The sequence below is a fragment of the Carex rostrata genome, chromosome 7 (assembly GCF_964058835.1).
Source record: "Carex rostrata chromosome 7, lpCarRost1.2, whole genome shotgun sequence".
NCBI lineage: Eukaryota > Viridiplantae > Streptophyta > Magnoliopsida > Poales > Cyperaceae > Carex > Carex rostrata.
The window spans coordinates 5,667,725-5,690,211 of record NC_135924.1 but is presented as its reverse complement, the minus strand read 5'-3'; the positions used below and the strand labels follow the sequence as shown (position 1 = coordinate 5,690,211).

The 22,487-nt window shown below is 35.2% G+C and overlaps 2 protein-coding genes and 1 long non-coding RNA gene across 6 annotated transcripts; 1 reads left to right on the top strand and 2 right to left on the bottom strand.

The window, feature by feature from the left end:
• Positions 1 to 245: 245 nt before the first annotated feature.
• LOC144556822 (E3 ubiquitin-protein ligase AIRP2-like) lies at positions 246 to 3,938 on the top strand. Of its 2 annotated transcripts, none has more exons than XM_078305276.1 (5): positions 246 to 624; positions 1,396 to 1,546; positions 1,643 to 1,709; positions 2,151 to 2,385; positions 3,526 to 3,938. In XM_078305276.1, exons 1-5 carry the CDS (start codon positions 545 to 547, stop codon positions 3,734 to 3,736), a joined length of 744 nt encoding a protein of 247 aa, XP_078161402.1. In that variant the 5' UTR covers positions 246 to 544; the 3' UTR covers positions 3,737 to 3,938. The 2 variants fall into 2 exon arrangements, with proteins under 2 accessions (XP_078161402.1, XP_078161403.1); XM_078305277.1 differs by lacking the exon at positions 3,526 to 3,938 and adding an exon at positions 3,343 to 3,512.
• LOC144556823 (uncharacterized) lies at positions 718 to 1,389 on the bottom strand. The gene is made up of 2 exons (XR_013512504.1): positions 939 to 1,389; positions 718 to 898 (listed from the first exon to the last, which is right to left on the bottom strand). It is a non-coding gene; the product is annotated as an uncharacterized LOC144556823 (long non-coding RNA).
• A 4,928-nt stretch (positions 3,939 to 8,866) lies between the features above and the next one.
• On the bottom strand, positions 8,867 to 18,405 carry LOC144556625 (uncharacterized). 3 transcript variants are annotated; one of them, XM_078305012.1, is made up of 10 exons: positions 18,156 to 18,405; positions 17,695 to 17,761; positions 17,500 to 17,595; positions 16,076 to 16,222; positions 15,668 to 15,724; positions 15,395 to 15,490; positions 14,838 to 14,957; positions 14,060 to 14,257; positions 13,289 to 13,435; positions 8,867 to 12,696 (listed from the first exon to the last, which is right to left on the bottom strand). In XM_078305012.1, the coding sequence occupies exons 4-10, from the start codon at positions 16,088 to 16,090 to the stop codon at positions 9,208 to 9,210; spliced, it is 4,122 nt and encodes a 1,373-aa protein (XP_078161138.1). In that variant the 5' UTR covers positions 16,091 to 16,222; positions 17,500 to 17,595; positions 17,695 to 17,761; positions 18,156 to 18,405; the 3' UTR covers positions 8,867 to 9,207. The 3 variants fall into 3 exon arrangements, with proteins under 3 accessions (XP_078161138.1, XP_078161137.1, XP_078161139.1); XM_078305011.1 differs by having other exon boundaries at positions 8,867 to 12,672; positions 17,695 to 17,766; positions 18,156 to 18,380; XM_078305013.1 differs by having other exon boundaries at positions 17,695 to 17,766; positions 18,156 to 18,369.
• Positions 18,406 to 22,487: the final 4,082 nt, after the last annotated feature.

Sequence of the window (22,487 nt, the reverse complement as noted above, 5' to 3'; positions counted from 1 at the left end):
AAAATTTGAGGATGGTAACTAAAATAATTTTGGTGATTTTTACGATTGAGGTGTGACCAAAATAAGAATTATGATAATGTTATAACTTTTCAAAAATCGAGAGTTCGATTTCTTCTCACAACTTCACAGCTTCTGCAAATTAAAAAAAAAGAAGAAGAAGAAGTTATAACTTCGTATTATTTTTAAAAGATTTATTGTTTTCAAAGTCTAATTGAGATTTACTGAATTAAAAAAGTACTACCTAGTGTAGCAGATAGATTGATAATTTTAACTTTTTAAGAGGGTATTTAAGAAAGTCCTGCAAATAATTATTTTTATTCATTGCGCCACAACTCCCGTACACGTGTCATCAAAGCAGGCGCCTCTTTTCCCTCAACTCAGTCGTGTCTGCTTTCAAAGCACCGAAACAAAACACACACATAAAGAGAGAGAACATTAGAAGAGAGACGAAGCAAAAGAACTAGAGAGAGAGAGAGAGAGAGAGAGAGAGAGAGAGAGGATTTAGGGTTAGATTTCGGCGGTAGTGTGGGAGCAATTGGATGGGATGTTACCGGGCACCATGCGAAGAGCTTTCAAGGATTCGCTCAAGGCGCTTGAAGCTGATATCCAGCACGCCAACACACTGTAACCACACTTACTCTCTCTCTCTCTCTTGTTTCCTCTAATTTGTTCATTTTTTTTGGAAATTAGTGGCTTTTGATTGTCAGGTAGAATCTCTGTTTTCTTCTTGTTTTTTTTTTTAATATAAATTTTAATTTTCATCAGCTGGTGCCTGTTTAGAGAAATGGGGATTTTTTTTACTGTAGTTAGGTATTGAGTATGTTTGTTGGGAATTTGGGGTACAGATTTTAACAGAGCAGTTTTGGCTTCATGCAGCGCATGAATCATTTGCAATGCTCTTTTGATTCTATAGGTCATGCGCTGCATGAAGCTAAAACTGCTCTGTTAAAATCTTTACCAGGAATTTGGCAAGATATTTTTGTAGTACCTGCATTTCCCAACTAATTGTGACTGGACTGAAAGGGAAAAATTCTAAATTTGTTTTTCACACTAATTAATAACACCAATATCTTTCCAGTGTTTATAAGATCCCTTGGATTTCTAATTCTTTCTTTGGAAAGTTAATTTCACCAAACTTTGTATTTATGCACTTCATGTAGTCAATGGGGGAACATCATTGATGTATTATTTTTATTGAAGTGCATAGTTATCCAAAATTTTGTACTGTCATGAAGTAATATATCACTATCAAGCATGTTTCTCTGTCAATTATTAATTCAGATATGTGACTTCTGAAAGAAGCTTCATGACCCACAATTCATATTATGGGTAGGTAAATTGGACCTTTTTACATATATTTTATCTTTATTTTATTATATATTATTTCATTATCAGCGCTTCAGAATATCCAAGAGACTATGATGGTGCATGTCTACAGATGAGATTATCATATAGTCCTGTTGCTCATTTATTCCTTTTTCTGGTACAATGGACCGACTGCAGTCTTGCCGGTGCTCTTGGTTTCTTACGAATTCTAATTTACAAGGTTATTTTTTTTTCCATTTGTTCAGTATTTTGCCTCTCAATTAGCTGCTTTTATCTATTTTTTTTTTTAAATTGAAGGTGAATATTCTTGATGTAGGTTTATGTTGACGGGTCAACTACTATGTCCACGCAAGAGCGTAAAGCAAGCATTAGAGAATTCTATGGTATAAAAAACTCAATTATACATATATACATGCACATATTGATTCGTACCATGGATCAATATCTCTATTTTCAAAGTTGAAACAATCAATCTGAATGTTCAACATAATCTTCATACGAAAATGTACATGTAGATCAAATTTTACATTTTTTTCGAATTTTTTTACTTTTTTTTATATTAGATAGGTAGAAAATTACTCGATCTAAAAATTGTAGACCATTCAAAAGTAGTATTTTCTACCTATCTAAACAATAAAAAAATTCTACAAAAAATGTAAAATTTAGTATGCAAGTGCATTTTCATATGAAGATCAATTTGACGGAAATATTAATCCATAATACGGACCAATCTACACTATGCATAGTACCATAGCAGCAATCTAAATAGATTATATGTTTGGTTCTATTTTTTTTTCTTTTTCTTATAAAACCTTTATTTTCAGCTGTGATATTCCCCTCTTTGATGCAATTACAAAGTGGGTTAAATGATATGGAAGAAATAAAACAAAAGGCCTTGTGCATGGAAAGGTATAGGAGAAAAGATGATGAAACGATGCATTGCACGGATATTGATGCAGAGAGGGAAGAGGAATGTGCCATTTGCATGGAGACTAGTGGTGGCAATATTCTGCTGCCCAGCTGTATGCATGCCATGTGCCTCAAGTGTTTCCAAGACTGGTAAAAACTTTCAACTTATTTCTAACTAGTGGGATTCTTTTTTCAAAAATTTTGGAGGAGGATAATCAGATTTTGAGAAAAATGACATTGAAAATTATTTGCCCGGAAGCAGCTCTCTTAATAGATGAATGCACTTTGTGTGATAAAATAGTTTGTAATGTTGGAGTTTGCTTGTCATAAATCAATGAAAAGGGGGTACAAAAAGGACAAATAAACGAATTGGAGAAGGAAAAGGGACATAAACAAAGCAAAGAGCAAAATATATTAATGGTAACAAGTAAATTTCAGTGTCATTCTACAAGATGTTTATAAATTACATTTGTTAAATAATATATTATATTGTTAGTGTATCTTGTAATAAAATTAAGGTTGTATTGGTCTAATACATTACTGTCCGGTTAATCTATACAAAATGTTGTTAGTATTGTAGTTGAGTTATAACTATGCAAGTGTACATTATACTGATCACAAAAATGTCTAGTAGCTGATATTTCATCTCACATTAGCTGTCTCAAACTGAGAATTATTGGTATATGCTTCCGGGTTCAGTTTCAGTTTCTTTTTTGATGTTTTGTTTGTCTTTTATGTTTAATTATGACATTCATACGCTAGATTACTTGAGTGAGGCTATGGTACGCATAGTGCGGATTGGTCTATACCATGGATCAATATCTTCGTTTTCAAAGTCCAAATAGTCGATCTGAACCGTTCAATGTGATCTCCATATGAAAATGTACTTGCAGATTAAATTTTACATTTTAAAAAAAATTTACTATTTTTTAAGATAGGTAGAAAGTCACTACTTTTGAATGTTTACAGTTTTTAGATCAAGTGATATTGTACCTATTTAAAAGAAGTAAATAATTCTAAAAAAATGTTAATTTTGATCACCGAGTAGATTTTTCTAGGGAGATCATGTTGAATGGTTCCGATCGACTGTTTGCACTTTGTAAAGAGAGATATTTGGACTTTGGAAACAGAGATATCGACCAGAACCTCTCAGAGATTTCTTTATTATATCAGGCAAGGGCCCAACAAACAAAAGTGCATTAGTACATTTCTCTAGTTATAATTACAGACATACTGTCCTTCCTGTCTAAGCTTGTTTCCACTATGTTTTTTCTTTCTCTCTCTACACAGGAGTTCAAGATCACGGTCTTGTCCTTTTTGCCGGGACACCTTGAAAAGAGTCGATTCGAGTGATCTATGGATTTATGTAGACAACAGAGATGTAGTCGACCAAGCGATAGTCTACAGAGAAAACCTGAGGCGGCTGTTCGTGTACATAAACAAACTTCCTCTTATTACCCCTGACATTATCTTTGATGTCCATGATTCTCATGTCAAATGAAAATTAATATTTCAATGTGTTTTTTTTATAAATTTGCTGATCAGATAGTTCGGCAACTGAATTGCTCTCGAGTGTGTTCGGGTTGTATTAGTGCGTAAGCATTGTTGATCGAGTTGTATATACTTTGATGTTTTGTGCTTAGTTATGTCTCTGTGTTGATCACTAGAACTTATCTTCATTTTAATTTTGATTTTTTGAGTTACATCTCATGCTTATAATTCTTAACTTATCATTAAATGCCGAAGATATTTCGACCTGTTTATCCTTTTGATTATAAAATGGGGGAATTTCATGTATACCCCTCAAAACCTTCAAAATTATGTATTTACCTTCTAAATATTAAAAATTATGTATTTCTCCTTCTAAACTTTAAAAACTCACATATTTACTCATTTGATTGTCTTTTGTATTAAAATTCATCTTAAATTTATAAAATACTTATTTTATCCTTCATTAAGACTAAAATTTGAATCTGAAAGGTTTTTTTTACTGTCCGATCCGTGTGCATGCAATAAGATTTGTGCGTGTTTATTTCAAGATTCGAACTGATCTAGTGCGTACAGATATTAAAGTAATTTTCATTCGTGTTCATTGCATTAAGATCTGTGCACGTTGCTTCAATATCTATGTGTTCGCTTCAAGATTTGTGCTAACCTAGCACGCACAGATTTTAAAACAAGTCAAATGTTAGAGGAACCTTTTAGATTCAAATTGAAGTCAGATGAACGTTTTATGATTTTTAATAAAATGGTGAAATTAGTATTTTATGAATTTAGAATGTGTTTTCATATAAAAGACAATAAAATGAATGAATATGAGTTTTTAAAATTTAGAGAGAAAAATATGTAATTTTAAAATTTAGAGGGGATATGTAATTTTAAAGTTATGTTAACAACTAGGTATTACTTATAAACGTATGACTGTTTTCTATTTCAAACAAAGGACAACTTTCGCAATAACAAATCCATAATTTTGATTGTCCTGTACCGACCACATTTTGCTAACACGCCTCTCGTGAGTGTGATTGTTGCGATAAGGACACCTGGCGTCCTGGCCGCATGCCACTGAAATTTCACATACAAGTTTTGTTGTCTTAAAAGACGATTTAAATATCATTAGTTATAGTTGTCTAACCGAATTTATTATTAAAACCAACATATAAATTTGACTACTGATTTCTTAAATTTGCGTTTATTATTGAACTTCTATTTATTTTATCTTGAACAATGCGATATTGATTCATTTATAAAATCATTAGATTAAGATTTTTATTAGAAACATATTTTTTTAATGTTATTCAATCTGACTAGTGAATTATCGTCTTGATTTTTATTAGAAACTTGTTAGAAAATATAAACTAATAAGATCCATGAGATGGCCTGAGGTTGATGGCCACCTAAAAACTAAAAAGGTTGTATTTTCTTTGCCATCACGATGGTTTGATGTTTTAAAATGTGATTACTATTATGCGAAAAAGACGGAGGGCGCAGCCCATGTGCTCATAGGAATGTCTGTTAGGAGTCCGGATCTAAAGTACTCAAAATTGGATTTCAGAATTTTTTTATTTATGAAAATTAATTAAAAATAATATAGAAAACTAGATGGATGAAGGTAATATTTCGATGACAGAGAAAGAAACGAATAATTGATTCAATTTTAAAAAAAAAAGGCCAACAAAGACCCATTTCATTGAAAGAAACGAATAATTGATTCAATTTTTTTGGTATATCAGTTCATCCCACATGTTTAGCCACAAAAGAATTATGTTTTGATTGGGACTTTTCTATATGAATACGGATCAAATACGGAACAGACTTACATTGCTCTAATTAAAAAATCTCATGCAAAACCCTTTGCACTTCTCCGGAGCCATGTTCAAACCTAACAAGACTCACAAACAAGGGGAACAAAGATGATAAATTTCTTTCAAAAAGGTCCCTCTAAAAAATCTAGTTTCTTTCTGAGTATATCTCTTCTTTTGCATTGCTTTTTTTTTTTTTTCTAAGACTGAAGGTCAAGCCATCAAACTATTTAATACTAGCGTTCTAAATAGCGCGCTATACCGTTTTTGGATCATAAAAGTTATGCCGCTATCAGCGCTATTTGGGAATAGCGCTGTTTTTTCAGCCGGCACGCTATGACGCGATAAACGCTATTTAAACCTTTGTTTAATACCATTGTTAATACAATAAAAGATTTTCTCCATTCGAATTTTAAATCCATGATCTATCACATAGAGATCATGTGTCTTTGTGACTAGATCAAATATTTGTTCTTTTCTTCATATGCATTGCTTCGAGGGATTTCCACATCGTGCATCAAAATCCTCGAAGTTGACTATCTCCCATTCTCTGTCAATTTGCATACATTCATATATGAGAAGAATTCAGAAACCAGTACCGTACTAGTAATTTTCTCCTTTCCCTTCTCTTCTCTTTATTTTTCTTTTGTGTATGTGTATGCTGTTTTCCTTTTTTTTTTCGACAAAATTAGGCTAATGAAAGATAAAAACTTTACCACCATTAGCCCGTAGTTAAGTGGCTGAACGAATGAAATAACTAAAGGAACAAAGTATTAAGATTATTCTCTGGGTTCAATTTGTTTTTAGGAACAAATTATGCGTGTTAGATATATCAACCATCCCATTGTCTTTTTTTCTTTCTGTTCTGAAATCTTGGTAGAGGCTAGCAAGAAAACATATCAACCATCGCATATTAATAGAGGAAATTAAATAAACAAACTGATAATTTTAACGTGCATCTATTTTCCGAATTTTTTATTAATATCCAAATTTTATATTAAATTTAAAAAAATATCCGAATCGGTTGTTGTTTTTGAAATCTACCCATTCCGGAAATTTTTTTTCCGGAATTAAACTCTAAATCCGGAAAATTTTTTTCCGGAAACTCGGTTCTAACTCCGGAAATTTTTTTTCCGGATTTAGGATTTTTTTTTAATATATTTTTTAAAAAATAGATGGAATACTATATAATTTGATTTATTCGAAAGACTGCTACAAATAATCCAGATCAACATTTTTCATGCCGGATTTTTTACGGCCGTAAAAAAAAATAATATAATATAATATATGTATATGTATATGTATATGTATATGTAGAGTTAGGCTGGGGTGCTATGGATAGCATAGTGGCCTCCCGTGCTACGGCTCAATATTCGAGTTTTCAAAATCCAAACGGTCGATCCGAACCGTTCATCTTATTCTCCATATTAATATCTGCTTGGACACAAAATTTTACATTTTTCTGAATTTTTTTACTATTTATTAAGTATTTTACAAAATTGTTGATCCAACGGTGGATGCACAAAACAGTAAAACCGTTGGATTAGCGATTTTCAAAGTGGCTTAATAAATAGTAAAAAAATTCAGAAAATTATAAAATTTGGTCTCCAAGCAGATATTAATATGGAGAATAAGATGAACGGTTCGGATCGACCGTTTGGATTTTGAAAACTCGAATATTGAGCCGTAGCATAGAGGCCACTATGCTATCCATAGCACCCCAGCCTAACTCTGTATATGTATATGTATATGTATATATAATATAATATATGTATATATATGTATATATAATATAATATATATGAAAATGAAGATATAAAATATGAGGTATGATGAGGTATAAAAAATATGAGGTATTGGAACCCTCGGTTAGTGTCTCAAAAATTCAGTTTAAGTTTTCGTTTCAACGGTAGGCATTCAACGATCTGTTTGGACTTTGAAAACTTTCAAAATACCGATCGTTGAATGCCTACCGTTGAACGAAAACTTAAACTGAATTTTTGAGGCACTAACCGAGAGTTCCAATACCTCATATGAAATTTGATTGTTAGGCTGTCGATAAAATCCAAGTGATATCTCTTCACTTATCAAGTGAACTACCAAAGAGTCAGAAATTAACAGTTTATAATCTACATGTATAAAAATAAAATAATATTTTTTGTGTTTAACCGCTTTCCATCTTCTAGATTTGTTGCTCAATTTCTAATCACCGTTACCAAACTAATAACAAACATAACAACCTCATAGTCATATGCTCCATTCTATTTTTAGTTCTCCAAATACAAAATCCCCTCTCTCAAATCCACAAGCAAGCACCCAACTTCTCTTCTCTTTTCTCGGCACGAAAAATGGCTGATAACAAGACCGACAGCAGCAATGTTGGCGATATGAGCCGGCAATCTTCGATGAATGAGCGGGTTGAGGGGATTGGGACATGGATGGCAATGAGCGTTATTGCGGCATTCTTCTCATCACTTGAGCGTTGTTCTTGCATCAACCTCTCTACTGCCGAGGATGAATTTGATGATGAAGAGGAGGCAAAGGACCGGCCACTCATGCTGTCTCGCCCTACATTCATTGTCGATGAGGGTTCTGTACACTCAGTCTGAAACTGAATCCGGTTTTTGTTTTTATATCGATCGTTTTGATATTCATTTTTCTTTTTCTTTTCTTTTTTACAATCTGGTGGGATGATTTGAATTTGATTTATTGTAATTACTGTATTTGGCGCCTTAATCTGGCCGTAATGCTTCTCTGCATATGTCATGCAGATTTTTGTTTCCTTGGATGAAGGAACTCTTAAAAATCAATTTTTATTATTTGTTACTTTGACATTTTCTCCATTTTTTTAATTGGTTTCAAAATTGATATGATTATTTCTTGTTCTGTATATTTTATGATAATTGTCTATTGAAAAGTATTTGCAAGATTGCCTTTTCTTTTTGTTATTTAATTTATTGTTGTTATTATAGGAAAGTCGTAGAAAAGACATTATTTTTTTCATGAAAACAATAAAGAAAATTAAACAAAGTAAGAGAAACTCAGAAGGCAATGGGGAATTAAAAGGTTCAAGTTATTTATTTTTTACTTTTAAATTTCTTGGGATATTTTGCCTGGAGTACATTATTTCATCTCTTGAACAGGAAAAATAAATAAAAGAAAATTTGAGGCCAGCATTATATTATTTCAAACTCACTCGTACAACTATATTGTGAATCTATCAATCAAATAGGCTAAATACTTGTCTCAGTCTACAGGGAAGTAAATTGATTTGATCACAGATTTGAGTTATACACGAAACAAGGAAACGCCTCATGAGTCATGAGTCATGACACAATAAAAAGATTACAATATACATAAAACGTTCACCCACAGTTATATTAGATTAATGACAAAAATATCTGTCTGACCTACAGTCTACCCATACACAAACCCTAAGCAAGGCAACTGTTAAAAGATAACTTCATGCCCATAATAAACCTAACAAAGTACAACAAGAAATAGCTCGGAAGTGACCAGCTAAACTAAAATGATTACTATTGAGCCTTGGGGAGGGGGGGGGGGGGGGGGGGGGGGGGGGGGGGGGGGGGGGGGTTAAGGGGGGCTCTCATAAACAAGTATAACAAAGAGGAGGTTGGTTCCCAATTGCTGTCTTTCATGCCTACTTGCTTCATTTTGGAAATGGCATTCCATTGTTTATGTATTGCGGGGTTTGGGTTGTGGGCTGATTCGGACTAATACTAGGGTTTTCTACAGGGGGTCCACCATTCCTAGCACCAGCCCAATTTGCGTTATTTTCGGGTCCCGCGCCCAGACCTGTTGTGCGCTGTTGATCCATACCCCCAGTTAGAGTATTAAATGCATAACTCAAGCAGGGATCATGCCAAAAATCACCAAAGAAGGGTGACAAAGGTGAATTAAGTGCATCAATTGACATGTGTGGTGGCATGCTTGGGCCCGCTTCTTGAGCACTCAGCAGGGCGTCCATGGTAGGGTCTTGGTACAGAATTTCAGAAGGTACAGGTGGTTGCATGTTAAACTCACTCATAGTATTTACAGCAGCAAGCTGCTCCAGTTTGGGTCCCACGTTATGTTCGGGCCAAGACATGGGGACCATGTTCAGGTCTGGTGCTCTTTTGAGGTCACTTATCGGAGTAGAGGGCACAGCAGCAGCAGCAGTAGCATCAAACCAAATTTCTCGAGGGTTGGGTTGATTGGTGGATCCCGTGATTATTTGACTGACAGGTGACCTGACCGGCGAACCAAAATAATTACTTATCTTAATGTTATTTCCGTAATTATAATAAGACGCAGTTTCGGTCATAGCATTGACCGGTGGTGTGGGCCTCACACCATGCAGTCTCATAGCATTGACAGGTGTGGTGGGCCTCCCAGTTGAACTGCCATATGCTCGGGACATTTCCTCCTGCCTCTTAACAGTGAGCTGACTGGTGGGGCCTAAATTTAGATCAGGACGGCCAGGAAAATGCGATGGCTGAGGCAAAGCACTACTTGTCATTCTGTTCTTTTCATTGGTATTGCTAGAGGCGGCCTCAGTAGTTGCTTTCGGGGCCTCGAGGGTCGGCACCTCTCTTCGTGGCTCCACTCTCTGTGAGGTGGTGGTTTTTATTGCACTGCGATTTGCTGCAGCAATTGTTTCCACCTTGGGCTCCCAGTAAGGCTGATTAGTGGGTCCCAAATTCAAATCTGGACGAGCAGGAGAAAATGGCAATTCAGACATTGTATTGCCTGTCTTGTTGTTCTCTTCATGGTTTTCATCAGCAGCGGGCCCCATTGTAGATTCAGACTTATTGCCATCTGTTATCACTTCCTCGAGTTGCAAGTCAGCCAGACTGGATTCCAAATTTAAATCTGGATGTAAAGGAGGTGGCACAGAAAAAACATTACTTCCAATGTTATCATTATTTTTCTCGGAAGTGCAATCAGTTGTCACTTTGAGAGCTGCTTGGAAAGAGGAAGCTTTGAAAGGTCTGGTATTGTACAACGGAGTCCCAGGTGAACTGTCATTTTCCTCTTCTATTCTTTCCTCCTCCAGCTCCAGGTCAGGCTGACCTGTGGGTCCCACATTTAGAAATGAAAGGGAGGGAGATGATGGCTCAAACAAAGCATTAATCGCCGCAGTATTATCAATTTCAACAGGAGTGGCATTATTTGGAGTATCTGGAGCTGCAAGGCGAGTGGAAGTCCTGAGAGGTGTGGGCCTTTCTCTGTGCATTTTCCCTCTACGCATTCGGGTCTCAGTTGAGCTGACATTTGCCCCTTGTACTGTTTCCTCCTTGCGCTCCAGGTCAGGCTGACTAGTGGGCCCAAAGAAATCATTACTCATCGTGGTATTCTCATTTTCAACAGAAGTGGCATTATCTGTGGCATCCAGAGTTGCAAGGCGAGAGGAAGCTCTGAGAGGCGTGGGCCTTTCTCTGCGCATCTTCCCTCTACGCATTGGAGTCTCAGTCGAACTGATATTTGCCCCTTCGACTGTTTCCTCCTTGCACTTCAGACCAGCCTGACTAGTGGGCCCAAACAAAGCTTCCTCTCTGAGAGGCGTGGGCCTTTCTCTGCGCATTTTCCCTCTACGCAATGATGGAGTCCCAGTTGAACTGACATTTGCTCTTTCTACTGTTTCCTCCTTGCGCTCCAGGTCAGGCTGACTAGTGGGCCCAAACAAAGCATTACTCATCGTGGTGCTATTCTTGTTTTGTACAGAAGTGGCATCATTTGTCATTGTCGGAGTTGCAAGGCGAGAGGAGGCTCTGACGGGTGTGCCCCTCCTCTCTCTGTGCATCTTCCCTTGGCGCCTTGTGGTCCCCTTAGTTGAACTGCCTTTGGTCCCTTCCACTGTTTCCTCCTCGTGCTTCAGGCCAGGCTGACTAGTGGGCCCAAACAAAGCATTACTCATTGTGCTATTCTCGCTTTGTACAGTAGTGGCATCATTTGTCATATTCTGAGTTGCAAGCTGGGAGGAGGCTCCGAGGGCTGTGCTCCTCTCTCTATGCATCTTCCCTCTACGCAATGGAGGCCCAGTTGAACTGATATTTGCCCCTTCTACTGTTTCCTCCTTGCCCTCCAGGTCAGGCTGACTAATGGGCCCAAACAAATCATTACTCATTGCGCTATTCTCGTTTTGTACAGTAGTTGCATCATTTGTCATATTCTGAGTTGCAAGACGAGAGGAGGCTCTCACGGGTGTGCCCCTCTCTCTGCGCATCGTCCCTCTACGAATTGGGGGTCGGGTTTCAGTTGAACCACTATTTGCCCCTTCTATTGTTGTCTCCTTGAGCTCCAGGTCATGCTGACTCATCATGCTATTATCATTTTCGACAGAAGTGGCATCAGTGTGAGCTGCAAGACGAGGGGAAGCTCTGACGGATGCTCGCTTCTCTCTGTGCATCTTCCCTCGGCGCCTTGTGGCCTCCTTAGTTGAACTGCCTTTGATCCCTTCTATCTTTTCCTCCTCCAGCTCCAGGTCAGGCTCATTAGGGCCATCAGTTGTCGCTGTCAGAGCTGCAAGACGAGAGGAACCTCTTAGGGGCGGCGTGGGCCTCTCTGTGCGCATCTTTCCGCTCCGCAATAACTTCCCTGTTGAACCACCACTTGCACCTTCTATTGTTTCCTCCTTGTTTTCTAGGTTAGGTTGACTCTTGAGTCGCCTGTTTTTGCTCATCAAGCTATTCTTGGTGTCAACAGATGTGATGTCAGTAGTTTCTGGAGCAGCAAGGTGAGGAGAAACTCTGTTCGGCATGAGCGTCTCTTTGCGTAGCTTCCCGTTTCGCAATGGGGCCCTGGTTGAACTGCCATTTTCCACCATTGCTACCTCCTCAGGCTTTGGGTCTGGAGGGGCAGAGGAATTTGACATGCTGGGCAGAGTACTACATGACTCATTATTCTCTTCGTGGTGTTCAGCTTTGAGGGACAACAGACGAGGGGAAGCTCTGACTGTCGGTGGCCCCCCTATGCGCTGCTTCACTCTCCGGGAAGTGGTCCCAGTTGCGTTGTCAGTTCCCTTGATGTTCAAATCCTCCTCCGGCTTCAGGGCTGAAGATTTCACAGGGCTCCTTTTTCTTTTTTGCTGTGAAGTATTGAGCAGAACAGGTTGCGAGCTCTCTCGCTGAACAGCCTTCATTCCAGAAATGCTAGACATCTGGATTAATTTTTTTTGTTTTTCAAAAATGACAAACAGCAGAAGTCAGTATTAATAACTCAAAACTCATCAATTTTGTTTTCATTTAGTAAAATCAACAACAGCATAATCAATGTAATAGTGTTTTCTTCGCATAAACCAAATTATTTAGCTACTGAACAAGATTACTGCAGTAAGAAGAGACAACCAGGCAGGCCGGAAGTGTTTGGTTTTTTAAGTCATTCGAATCTGCTCATTGGGATTAGTATTCGGATTTATAAACCCATTTTGGGTCTCTAACCTGACCACTCAGGTGTTAATATTTTACCGCCTCTAGCAAAATTTCAATTGAATTATGTTCTTATAAGAAAGAGATGAAGCCTACACGTGAAATATTTTCTTATAATTTATATTATTTGAGCAATATGATATCATAATATGCTTGGCAGATTATTATCAGATTAAGTCAGAGACATTCATCCAGGTTATGTGTGCCTTTAGCTCTAATGCTGCCTGGCTAGCTAATTACTAACGAATTGAGTACTTTGAACAGAAAAAACAAACAAACAGCACACTTAAGTAACCTTATTTAATTTTTAAATTTTTAGTGTACCTCAGAGCTGCTTATTAAAGCCTGCACCTCTTCTATGCTTCTTTTTTGAGGTCTCATGACACAGCTTAGTACGTTACCAGTTGCGACATATCTAAACGCATCTTTCAGTGACAAAAATGCATAACCTGTATCCGGCTCAATGTAAAACTGCAAAATATTCAAGAGATATTACATTACATTAACTAATTGATAGCATTTAGATCCACACATAAAATGTCAACAAATTGTAAGGACCAGCACACGACTTCATAAGTACTCACAACGTAGGTTTTGTTGTTATTATCTTGATCTCCAAAAAGGCCTACCCAACTTAGTTAATTAGAGGTTCTCATGATGTCTTGGAGAAGGCATGAGTTCAAAATTTCAAATCCCACCCCTAAACTATACAATAATTTCTCAAGTAGTTTCGCATTATCTTATATGTTGGGCCAATTATTAGTTCGTTACAAAATATCAGCTTTATATTTAAGCATAAATTATTTGCTATTTTACCTTATGCCATACATCGAAATTGTGTTTTCCGGGTTGCTAATATTATATTTCCTTTTACAACTATTGTTCTTACTAACATAAGTTTTTAAATTGACCCTTCCACAAATATTTTATGGTTTTATAACAACAACAATTCTTACATCTGCTTATCAACTCAACAAAGTGTTCTAGCACACACTACTGTGACTAATCAAAATTCAAGTGACTTTTCCCAGTGTACAATAAATGCTACAAAAAAAATACTACAAAATAACAAGTAACAAACAACAATTATCTTACCGGATCCGCCTTAGTTCCATTCTTTCTCAGCTTCAGTTCCTTTATCCAGTTTTTAGGTAACCCATGAGAAGTTAATTCGTTCTCTTGTACAGCTTTGCAAACATTATCACCAGACGTTCCATCATTAATCAAATTAGAAGGCTGTGCAGGGCTTGCAGTACTCTCAGTCTTATTCGTCTGACTGCTGAGAATTTTTATCTGCATGTAATATAACGTAGTCATGGTTATAACTAATCCAATATAAATGCTTAAAATTGCCAAATACTGCTATTAAATAATCATGTGTCATTAAAATTCTAGGCGCTGACTAGATCTGTTATGTTTATTAGAGAGGGAGAAGAAAGAAAGTAACTGTGTTAGATCCGGCAACTAATTGTTGCACAAAAAAGTAAATAATTAAGCTTGTTGAGAAAGATCGTCCAATGGAATGGGAGACTATTGTTATCTACTCTTGTTTGCCTGACTATTTATTTTTTTCATTAGATTCCTTACACCCCAGTTTAAAGATAAAAATACAAATATTCACAAAATACAAAATAATTCTTTCCTTTGAACAAATGCCCTATATCTTCTATCTGTCATTTCTCTCTCTGTGCTGCTTTTCTTTATCTTTCTGAAAACTAATTTTAGCACCCAACTAAACCGATTTACATCAAATCAGATGCCTTGATTAGGGACCAAAGAGGACCAGTTCTTCAAATTTCTAGAGTCAAATTCTACAGTTCAAAAACAAATAACCAAAGGTACTCTGAAAATTAGAGAGATTATTGTTATGCACCTCCTCCATGCTTCTTTTTTGAGGTCTGGCTTTACAGTAACGTTGATCACCAGTTTCGACATATCTCAAAGCATCTTTCAGTGAAAAAAATGCATAACCTGTCTTCGGGTCGATGTAAAACTACACAATTAAGATATTACAGTCATTGATTAGTTAACAATACACAGACATATAGAAAAACCAAAAGAAATGACTCAAAAGTCATACAAATGTGTAAAATGAGAATACATAAACTGATGGGTGACAATTGAGGGCACAGCAAAAAAGCTTTAGATGAACTGAACACATTGTTACTTTTGCTTAAACCAGTGAAAAGGTTGCTCTCTTGGTATCAAAGGCTTCCTTGATGCAAATTTTTTAGAACTCCTTTTTGTGGTTGATCTTCTTTTTATATGATGCAGATGTGCAAAATGTGCAAAATGAGAATACAAAAAATTCAAGTACTTGTGCTATAACTGATAAGGGTCAAGCGATTTTTTTATATGACGCCGAACAAAAAAGAAATACTAATATGGTTACTACTACTAAACAATAAAAACAGGTAACAATTATTTTACCATATCTTTCCTACTTGAATCTTTCGTTCTGGCCTTCACCTCCTTTATCCAATCCACAGGTAATCCATCAGAACCAAGTTTGGCCTGATATGTGACCTTTATAAAAGACCAAGCAGACAGGTATGATGTTACATAGATGACAAAGCACAAGAAAAAAATCACTACAAATAATATAAATAAAAATAAAAACATGATCTAATTCTAAAACAAGCATACATGGTTACTGTGATTTTTTCATCAATACTTAATATAGGATTGGTCAAGAGTAGAAACCTGAGGAGAGCTCGTAGCAGTCTGAGTCTTCACTGTCTGCCGTGGTGTACTTTTTGTCTGCATAAGGTAATACGAAATCACTCTTCATTAGTCAAAAACGATAAAAAAAATTGTATTCGATAAAAAGAATTCACATGATTATTCCTAGAATTCTGATCACATGGTTGGTTTAGAGGCACACCTTCCTGGGCAAGCAATGAACTGGAAGAGGAAACTACAGGTCACAGGGTCCACACTAAATGAAAAGAGAAGTCAACCCTCGAAGAGAAAAGGGTTTGAAGAATGGTTTGAAATTAAAAGATAATAAGATACCAGATATGAAGCCCTCTAATGACCCTAATAATTTTCTGTATCATAGACCACTTGTGCTGTGTAACAAATCAAGAAATGTTAAAAAATGGAGCTTACCTCAGAACTGTTCATTAAAATAAGCACTTCCTCCCTGCTCCTTTTTTGAGGTATCGCCGCACAGCTGAGTATACTACCAGTTTGTACGTACCTTAATGCATCTTCCAATGAGTGAAATGCATAACCAGATTTCGGGTCAACATAAAACTACACAAATTCAATAAGTGTTAGAAAAATTGATGGACTTATAGTAAAACGCTCAATCAAAATGAAATAAGAAAAATGTCCTACCTATGAAATATGCACATTGACACATAAGCGCACACTAAAAAAGTTGATATAACTCGAGAATATGATTACTTGTTATACCTTTCTGTTTGGGTGGTTCTCTCGGTATATTAATAATGCCTACTGTTGGAAACTTCATTTATAGAATATTCTTCTCTCAAGGCAACTATTAAAGTTCTTGCAAAGGAAATGTTAACAGTTTCCACATACAAACAATGCCTGTAATTACATAATTGGTAATTTTAAAGACATGATGGAAACACAAACTGGAGTGTGATACTACCAGATTTGAGATGTCAAATTTGATTATTGGGGTTTTTGCTATGTTGCATGGATACGGCGAAAAACCTGGATACGATACGCCTATTATATATATTTTATTAATTAATTATATAAATATAAAAAATATTGGGTACAATAACTGAAGTATATATTATATATCAAAAGATACTATATTCTAACAAAATGAGTAAGGTGGAGTAGTCGAAAGGTGTTTGGCGCTGAACATTATAGCTATGGTTCGATCCCTGCAGCGTCCAAAAATTTGATTTTAAAATTTGGTTCATGTGCGGTGCATGGAGTAGTCGCGGTGCACAGAGAGGTGCTGGTGCACGGGTGCGGATGCGTGTCCAGACAGACAGAGCCGTATCGGTGCGTTTCAACGCGTATCGGTGACCGTATCAGTGCGTTAAGGATACGCCACGTCAGCCGAACACCAGCTGGCGTATCTGATACGTATCATGGCCGTATCGGGCACGTATCGGTATCCGATACGTGTCCGATACGGGTACGGACCCTATATTGGAGTATCCGGGTAACATAGGTTTTTTGCTAGGTATTTTAATTGCAACCAAAAAAACATCTCGAAATTCATTTTTGTGCGGACAATACTTCAGGACAGTAGCTGGTATGAAATGAGAAAAAACCATTTGGACAAAAACTCCTAATCAATTTTAGACAAGGAAGGTTCTTTATCTCAAGTTCTGTGTAGGATCAATACTAAGTTGGAGCATGCTAAATTACAAACTTATGATATCCATAGACTTAGCATAGCTTTGCCAATGTCACTAAGAGATAGAAATATGTTCCGGTGCTAGCTACCTCTAATATTTATTTAAGTGGTGTTTTATTTATCCAGAACAAAGGTATTCACTATCAATATTACCGACAACAACAATAAATAACAAGAATTATACCGTATTCTTCCTACTTGAACCAGTCCTTTGGGTCTTCACTTCCTTTATCCAGCCCTCAGGTAATCCCTCTGCAGTAAGCTTGACCTGCTCTTCTATCTTATAAAAGAAGAAAACATTAATCGCATTAGTGCCTAATAGTAAGAAAAAAAAAACCACTAAGAAATGGTTAGAATTTAGGCATTAAGAAAATCATACATTATCACCAGGATTCCCTTCAATAGTGGGTTCCGAAAGTTGACCGGAGGTTTGACTGCGCAGACTTCTTTTCTAGGTGTCATAATAAAAATAACTGTCAGTAAGAATTTATCTAAAGGCTTCCAATTATGCATTGCAGTTGCCATCTAAAGACTTGTTCAGATATGATTAAAAATCACATAAGTTGAATTTGATAGAATTTCGGCCACCAAGCTGAAATTCAACCTCGAATCTACAGACAAGCACACTGTTGTGCATACCTAAATAATAGTTCAGCACCTATTTTGAAATGCCTTTGGCCATATCTCAATGTTTAGACATCAATCGACAGTAAAAAAGCTTCAAAACGGGCAAAATTGGGGTCAACTGGAACCAAAAATTCAGTATTTCTAGAAAAAAAAAACTCAACAATTTGAAATCTAATAACCAAAAAGAACAATTTAAACACCACAGTTTGGCACCTGTGCTGTTGCTACAGGCTCCAAATTAAGCCCTTCAAATTTTTTCCCCCGGTGAGCAGACATCTCGCAACGAACTAATGGGTCGGGTTGTGCCCACCCCGCGAGATTTGCAAGAGGAAGAGATCGAACTGATGCGCCAGAGCAAAGGATAGGTGGAGGGAGCAAAAACCTAAGAGGAAATAAATCAGGAGCAAAATTCGTACAGGTCGCGGTCTGGACTCTGGACTAGACTGGAGGATGCAAATTTAAGAAAAAACAGGGCTAAATAACAATTGTTCACGTTTATTGAAAAAATTAACGAGTCTGTACAGTGTACAGGCGATACTTTTTTTTTTTTATGAGAATGTACAGGCGATACTGGCAAAGTGGAATTCGGACCATTCGTATAGAATTCAGTTCCTAAAGTAACTCAAAATTTGTGTTTGAATCTGATACGTTCGATGATATTCGAACCTATCCGGTCCGAGATAGAATGTATGGGTTTCCTTTGATATTCGTGCTGAAGCAGATCACGGTCCGAATCCAAACTTAAAATTTGAGTTACTTTAGATGAGTTGAATTCCGCAAAGTGGATCGGACGGAGGTGGTTTTTACTTTGGGTTGGATCGAGTCCGATCGGGTTTCATGGAAGGGTGTTTGGTAGATGTTGACAGATCTTATTTCTCTTCATGCAGCGCAAGATTAATAGAGATAAGATGTGAAAGTAAATGACTGATACGCTGCTGAAGTAAAAATAACTCTGTCAATATATTCATCAAAGGGTGCTTATGGTTCTCTGTTTAGTAGCTCTTATCACTTCTTGCTATGGGCCATAACCAGAAATGGTGTATTTATCTTAATCTATGTTGCATTGATGCTTATCCGACGGTTTATTTTATGCTAATCATAATTTAGGGTGTACATGGCGAGGAATGAAAGGTAGAGGAGAAAAAAAAATGATGTTTATTTTATTTGGGAATTCTAAATTTAAAAAAGTGAAGAAAAATTAGTCAAGAATAATAACATTTTTTTTAAAGATTTGTTCTCCTTATTGGTTATTTATTTTATTTTTAGAGAAAAGGTTCTTATCCGTGGACCTTTGTCTGCGGCCTGTCCACAACATTATCCACTCCCAGTTCAACTATCTTCAACTACCTCCAGTCCCCACCTATTTAAACATGTCATTGCGCGACGGATGAACCTTTCTTTTTTGAATTTCATTTCCATTTCTGATCAGATTTGCTCTGCATTTGGTGATTTCCTTCCGCTTTCGCCGCGATGGTTCATTTTCAAAACTTTCCTTTCTGATCAGATTTGCTTCGCATCTGAGGCGATTTCCGTTTTCGTCCCGCTGAATGTTAAAAACTTAAAATTTATTTTTTTGTAAGATTTGTTATACAAGTTACAGTATTGAATTAGTAATTTTACAAAATTAATGCAAGTCAAATAACAGTTTTTCTGTGGATAAAAAACTGTGGACAATTAGACGCTTCCTTATTTTTATTTATTTTCTTCACAAATCGGGAGGACTCAAAACATAGCATACTCGGATTGTGATTGCATTGTAGATTCTATTCTATCATGCAATTATAAACTTGATTATTTTTTTATTGTATAAAAATAGTACTACATGTGGGGAAAAATATCTTTTTGAAAGATCTTGCTTTTCTTTTGAAACTAATGGAATCTTTTTAATAAAAAAAACTAACATTTGATATTGTTATTGGACCGAATGAATATTTATTAGAACTTAAAGTGCATGTATATTTATATACAGATACACTAATCTAGTCTAGGATTCTCCACTAGCTGTCATGTAAGTTTGAATAATTGACAATATTGACAGTTATTTTGAAGTTCATGTATTTTTAATAACATATACGATTGTGAATTTCCTATTTTATTAAGCAAATATATGATTGTGAATTTCACACTAAATTCATGTAAACACATAAACTATTTATGAAATCACATGAGTATTTTTTTATCATATTTAAAGTGTGGTGGTCCATTACTATTTGTGTGACCTATAACTTTATCAATAAGTACATATGGCATAATTACCGAGAACTTAAAATCCCGATAAGTATATTGATAAAAAGATCATGACAACCAAGTAATATAAAAATTATACTTAAATTTGAAAAAATAATTAATTAAAGTAATAAGCGATCTTATTAGTTGCTATGCAGAATGGTTATTACTGAGATAGTAGAGAAAATCAATTATAAGAAAGTAATTGTGAATTATAATTCTAAAGTTCTCTAAATATTATGAGTTATGATCATTATTTTATTTTGTATTTCAGTGCAATTCAAGTAATGTACAATTTAGGAAGTGTTGACTTAGATTATTTGAGACTTGAAATAATAAAATTAAAATAAAAAAGTAAAAAAAACCTTAAAATCAGTATAAAGGGAGAAGCTAGCCAAAGAAGGAGATACAGGCACTGCTTTTTTATATTTCACAATTTCTTTTATTTCAAATATGTTATTATCAATTGAATTTTTATTTGAACATTTTTTTTTCTAAAGTTCAAGTTTTGTGTAATTGCCCGGAAACCATATAATAAAAGTTATTAGACAGAAAAGAAATGTTTGGAGGATAGTTTCAAAATTGGTTAAACATTTGTGTATGTAAGTTCGAGGATAGTATTATTAGTCATTTGTGTTCCGATTCGGTAAATTATATATATATTTTTAACTTGATTTTTATAAAATTTATTTCATATTTTATTGATAGTTTTTTCATTGTCTAATATAATTTTGTTATCTTTTTAGTTAAGCTGTCAAATTTTGATTGAATAGTAGAGTCTATGCTTTCTTGCAAAAATTGCTATTATAAATCTTGACCGAATATTAAAAAAAAGGGATCGACTAACTATCTCCTAGTCAATTCCCCCCATTCATCTCCCAGTCAATAACTATTTGTGGAGACCATTAACTAACTGAACTTCATTAATTACTTAGGAGACCACTTAATATTTGATATATTTTATAACTGACGCATGCAAATATGGATACCTATGCGCGCAAGTGTTAATATATAATATATCAAGTATTCATATCTAAAATACCAAGTATTTCGAAAAAAAAACTGGACACATCACACACACATTTTTAGAGTTGAGTTTTTTTTCTCCGTTCAATCTCGTCAATATTTATAACAATCTGTGAGGAAATTTACAAATCTAAAATCATAGATGTTTTTTACGTAATTTTCTCTTTCAAATAAGATCCATAATGACGTACTTTCGGGTTGTCCGTCGTGCAAGTATTCATACCTCGTCGTGCAAATATTCATACATCACCATGAATACCTTGTCGTGTAAGTATTCATATCTTGTTGAGCAACCTCCTCGTTCAAGTATTCATATCCCCTAAATGCATGTGTATATAATTCAAGTCTAAAGTGTTTGTACCTGACATATTTTATCAATTTTTTTTCATATGACACAGGATAATGTCTGAAAATATTAATATTAAGTAGTGCAAGTATTTATACATCATCATGCAAATGTAAATAGTTCATATGTCAAGTGTTAGTAACTAACATAATCTATGAAATTTTTTATTTTTATTTCCATATGGTACGAGATGATGTATGAAAGTATTAATTTCAAATATTGCAAGTATTCATATCTTGTCATGCAAATATTAATAGTTTATGTATCAAGCGTTTTATCTAAAATATTTTATCAACAGTTTTTTCTTTTCTTTTGGCATCAGATGACGTTTGAAAGTACTAATATAAAGTATGCAAGCATTCATATCTCCTCATGTAAGTGTAAATAGTTCTTGTATCAAGTATATGTATCTAACAATTTTTTTTTTTTTTCAAATGGCATTGGATGATATCTGAAAGTATTACTATAAAATATTGCAAGGATTCATACATCACAATGCAAGTGTGAATAGTTCATGTATCAAGTATTTTTATCTAACAAATTTTATCAATTTTTTTCACATGACACGGATGATGTATGAAAGTATTAATATCAAGTATTGCAAATATTCATACATTGTCATGCAAGTGTGAATAGTTCGTGTATCAAGTGTTTGTATCTAACATATTCTCTATTATTTTTCCTTGCGGTATTAGATGACGTTTGAAAGTATTAATATCAAGTATTGTAAGTATTCATACCTCATAATGTAAGTATTCATACTTATAACTGAAGTATGAATTGTTACGTTGAAAAGTATCTTTTTTTTTTTTTTTTTTTTTACAAATTACTCTATTTGGTGCTTGATTGTATTAACACGTAATATGGAAAGTATTCATACCTGTGCATTTATTTACTAATATTTACATTGTAGACTATGTTGCATGGATACAGGTACGGATATCGTA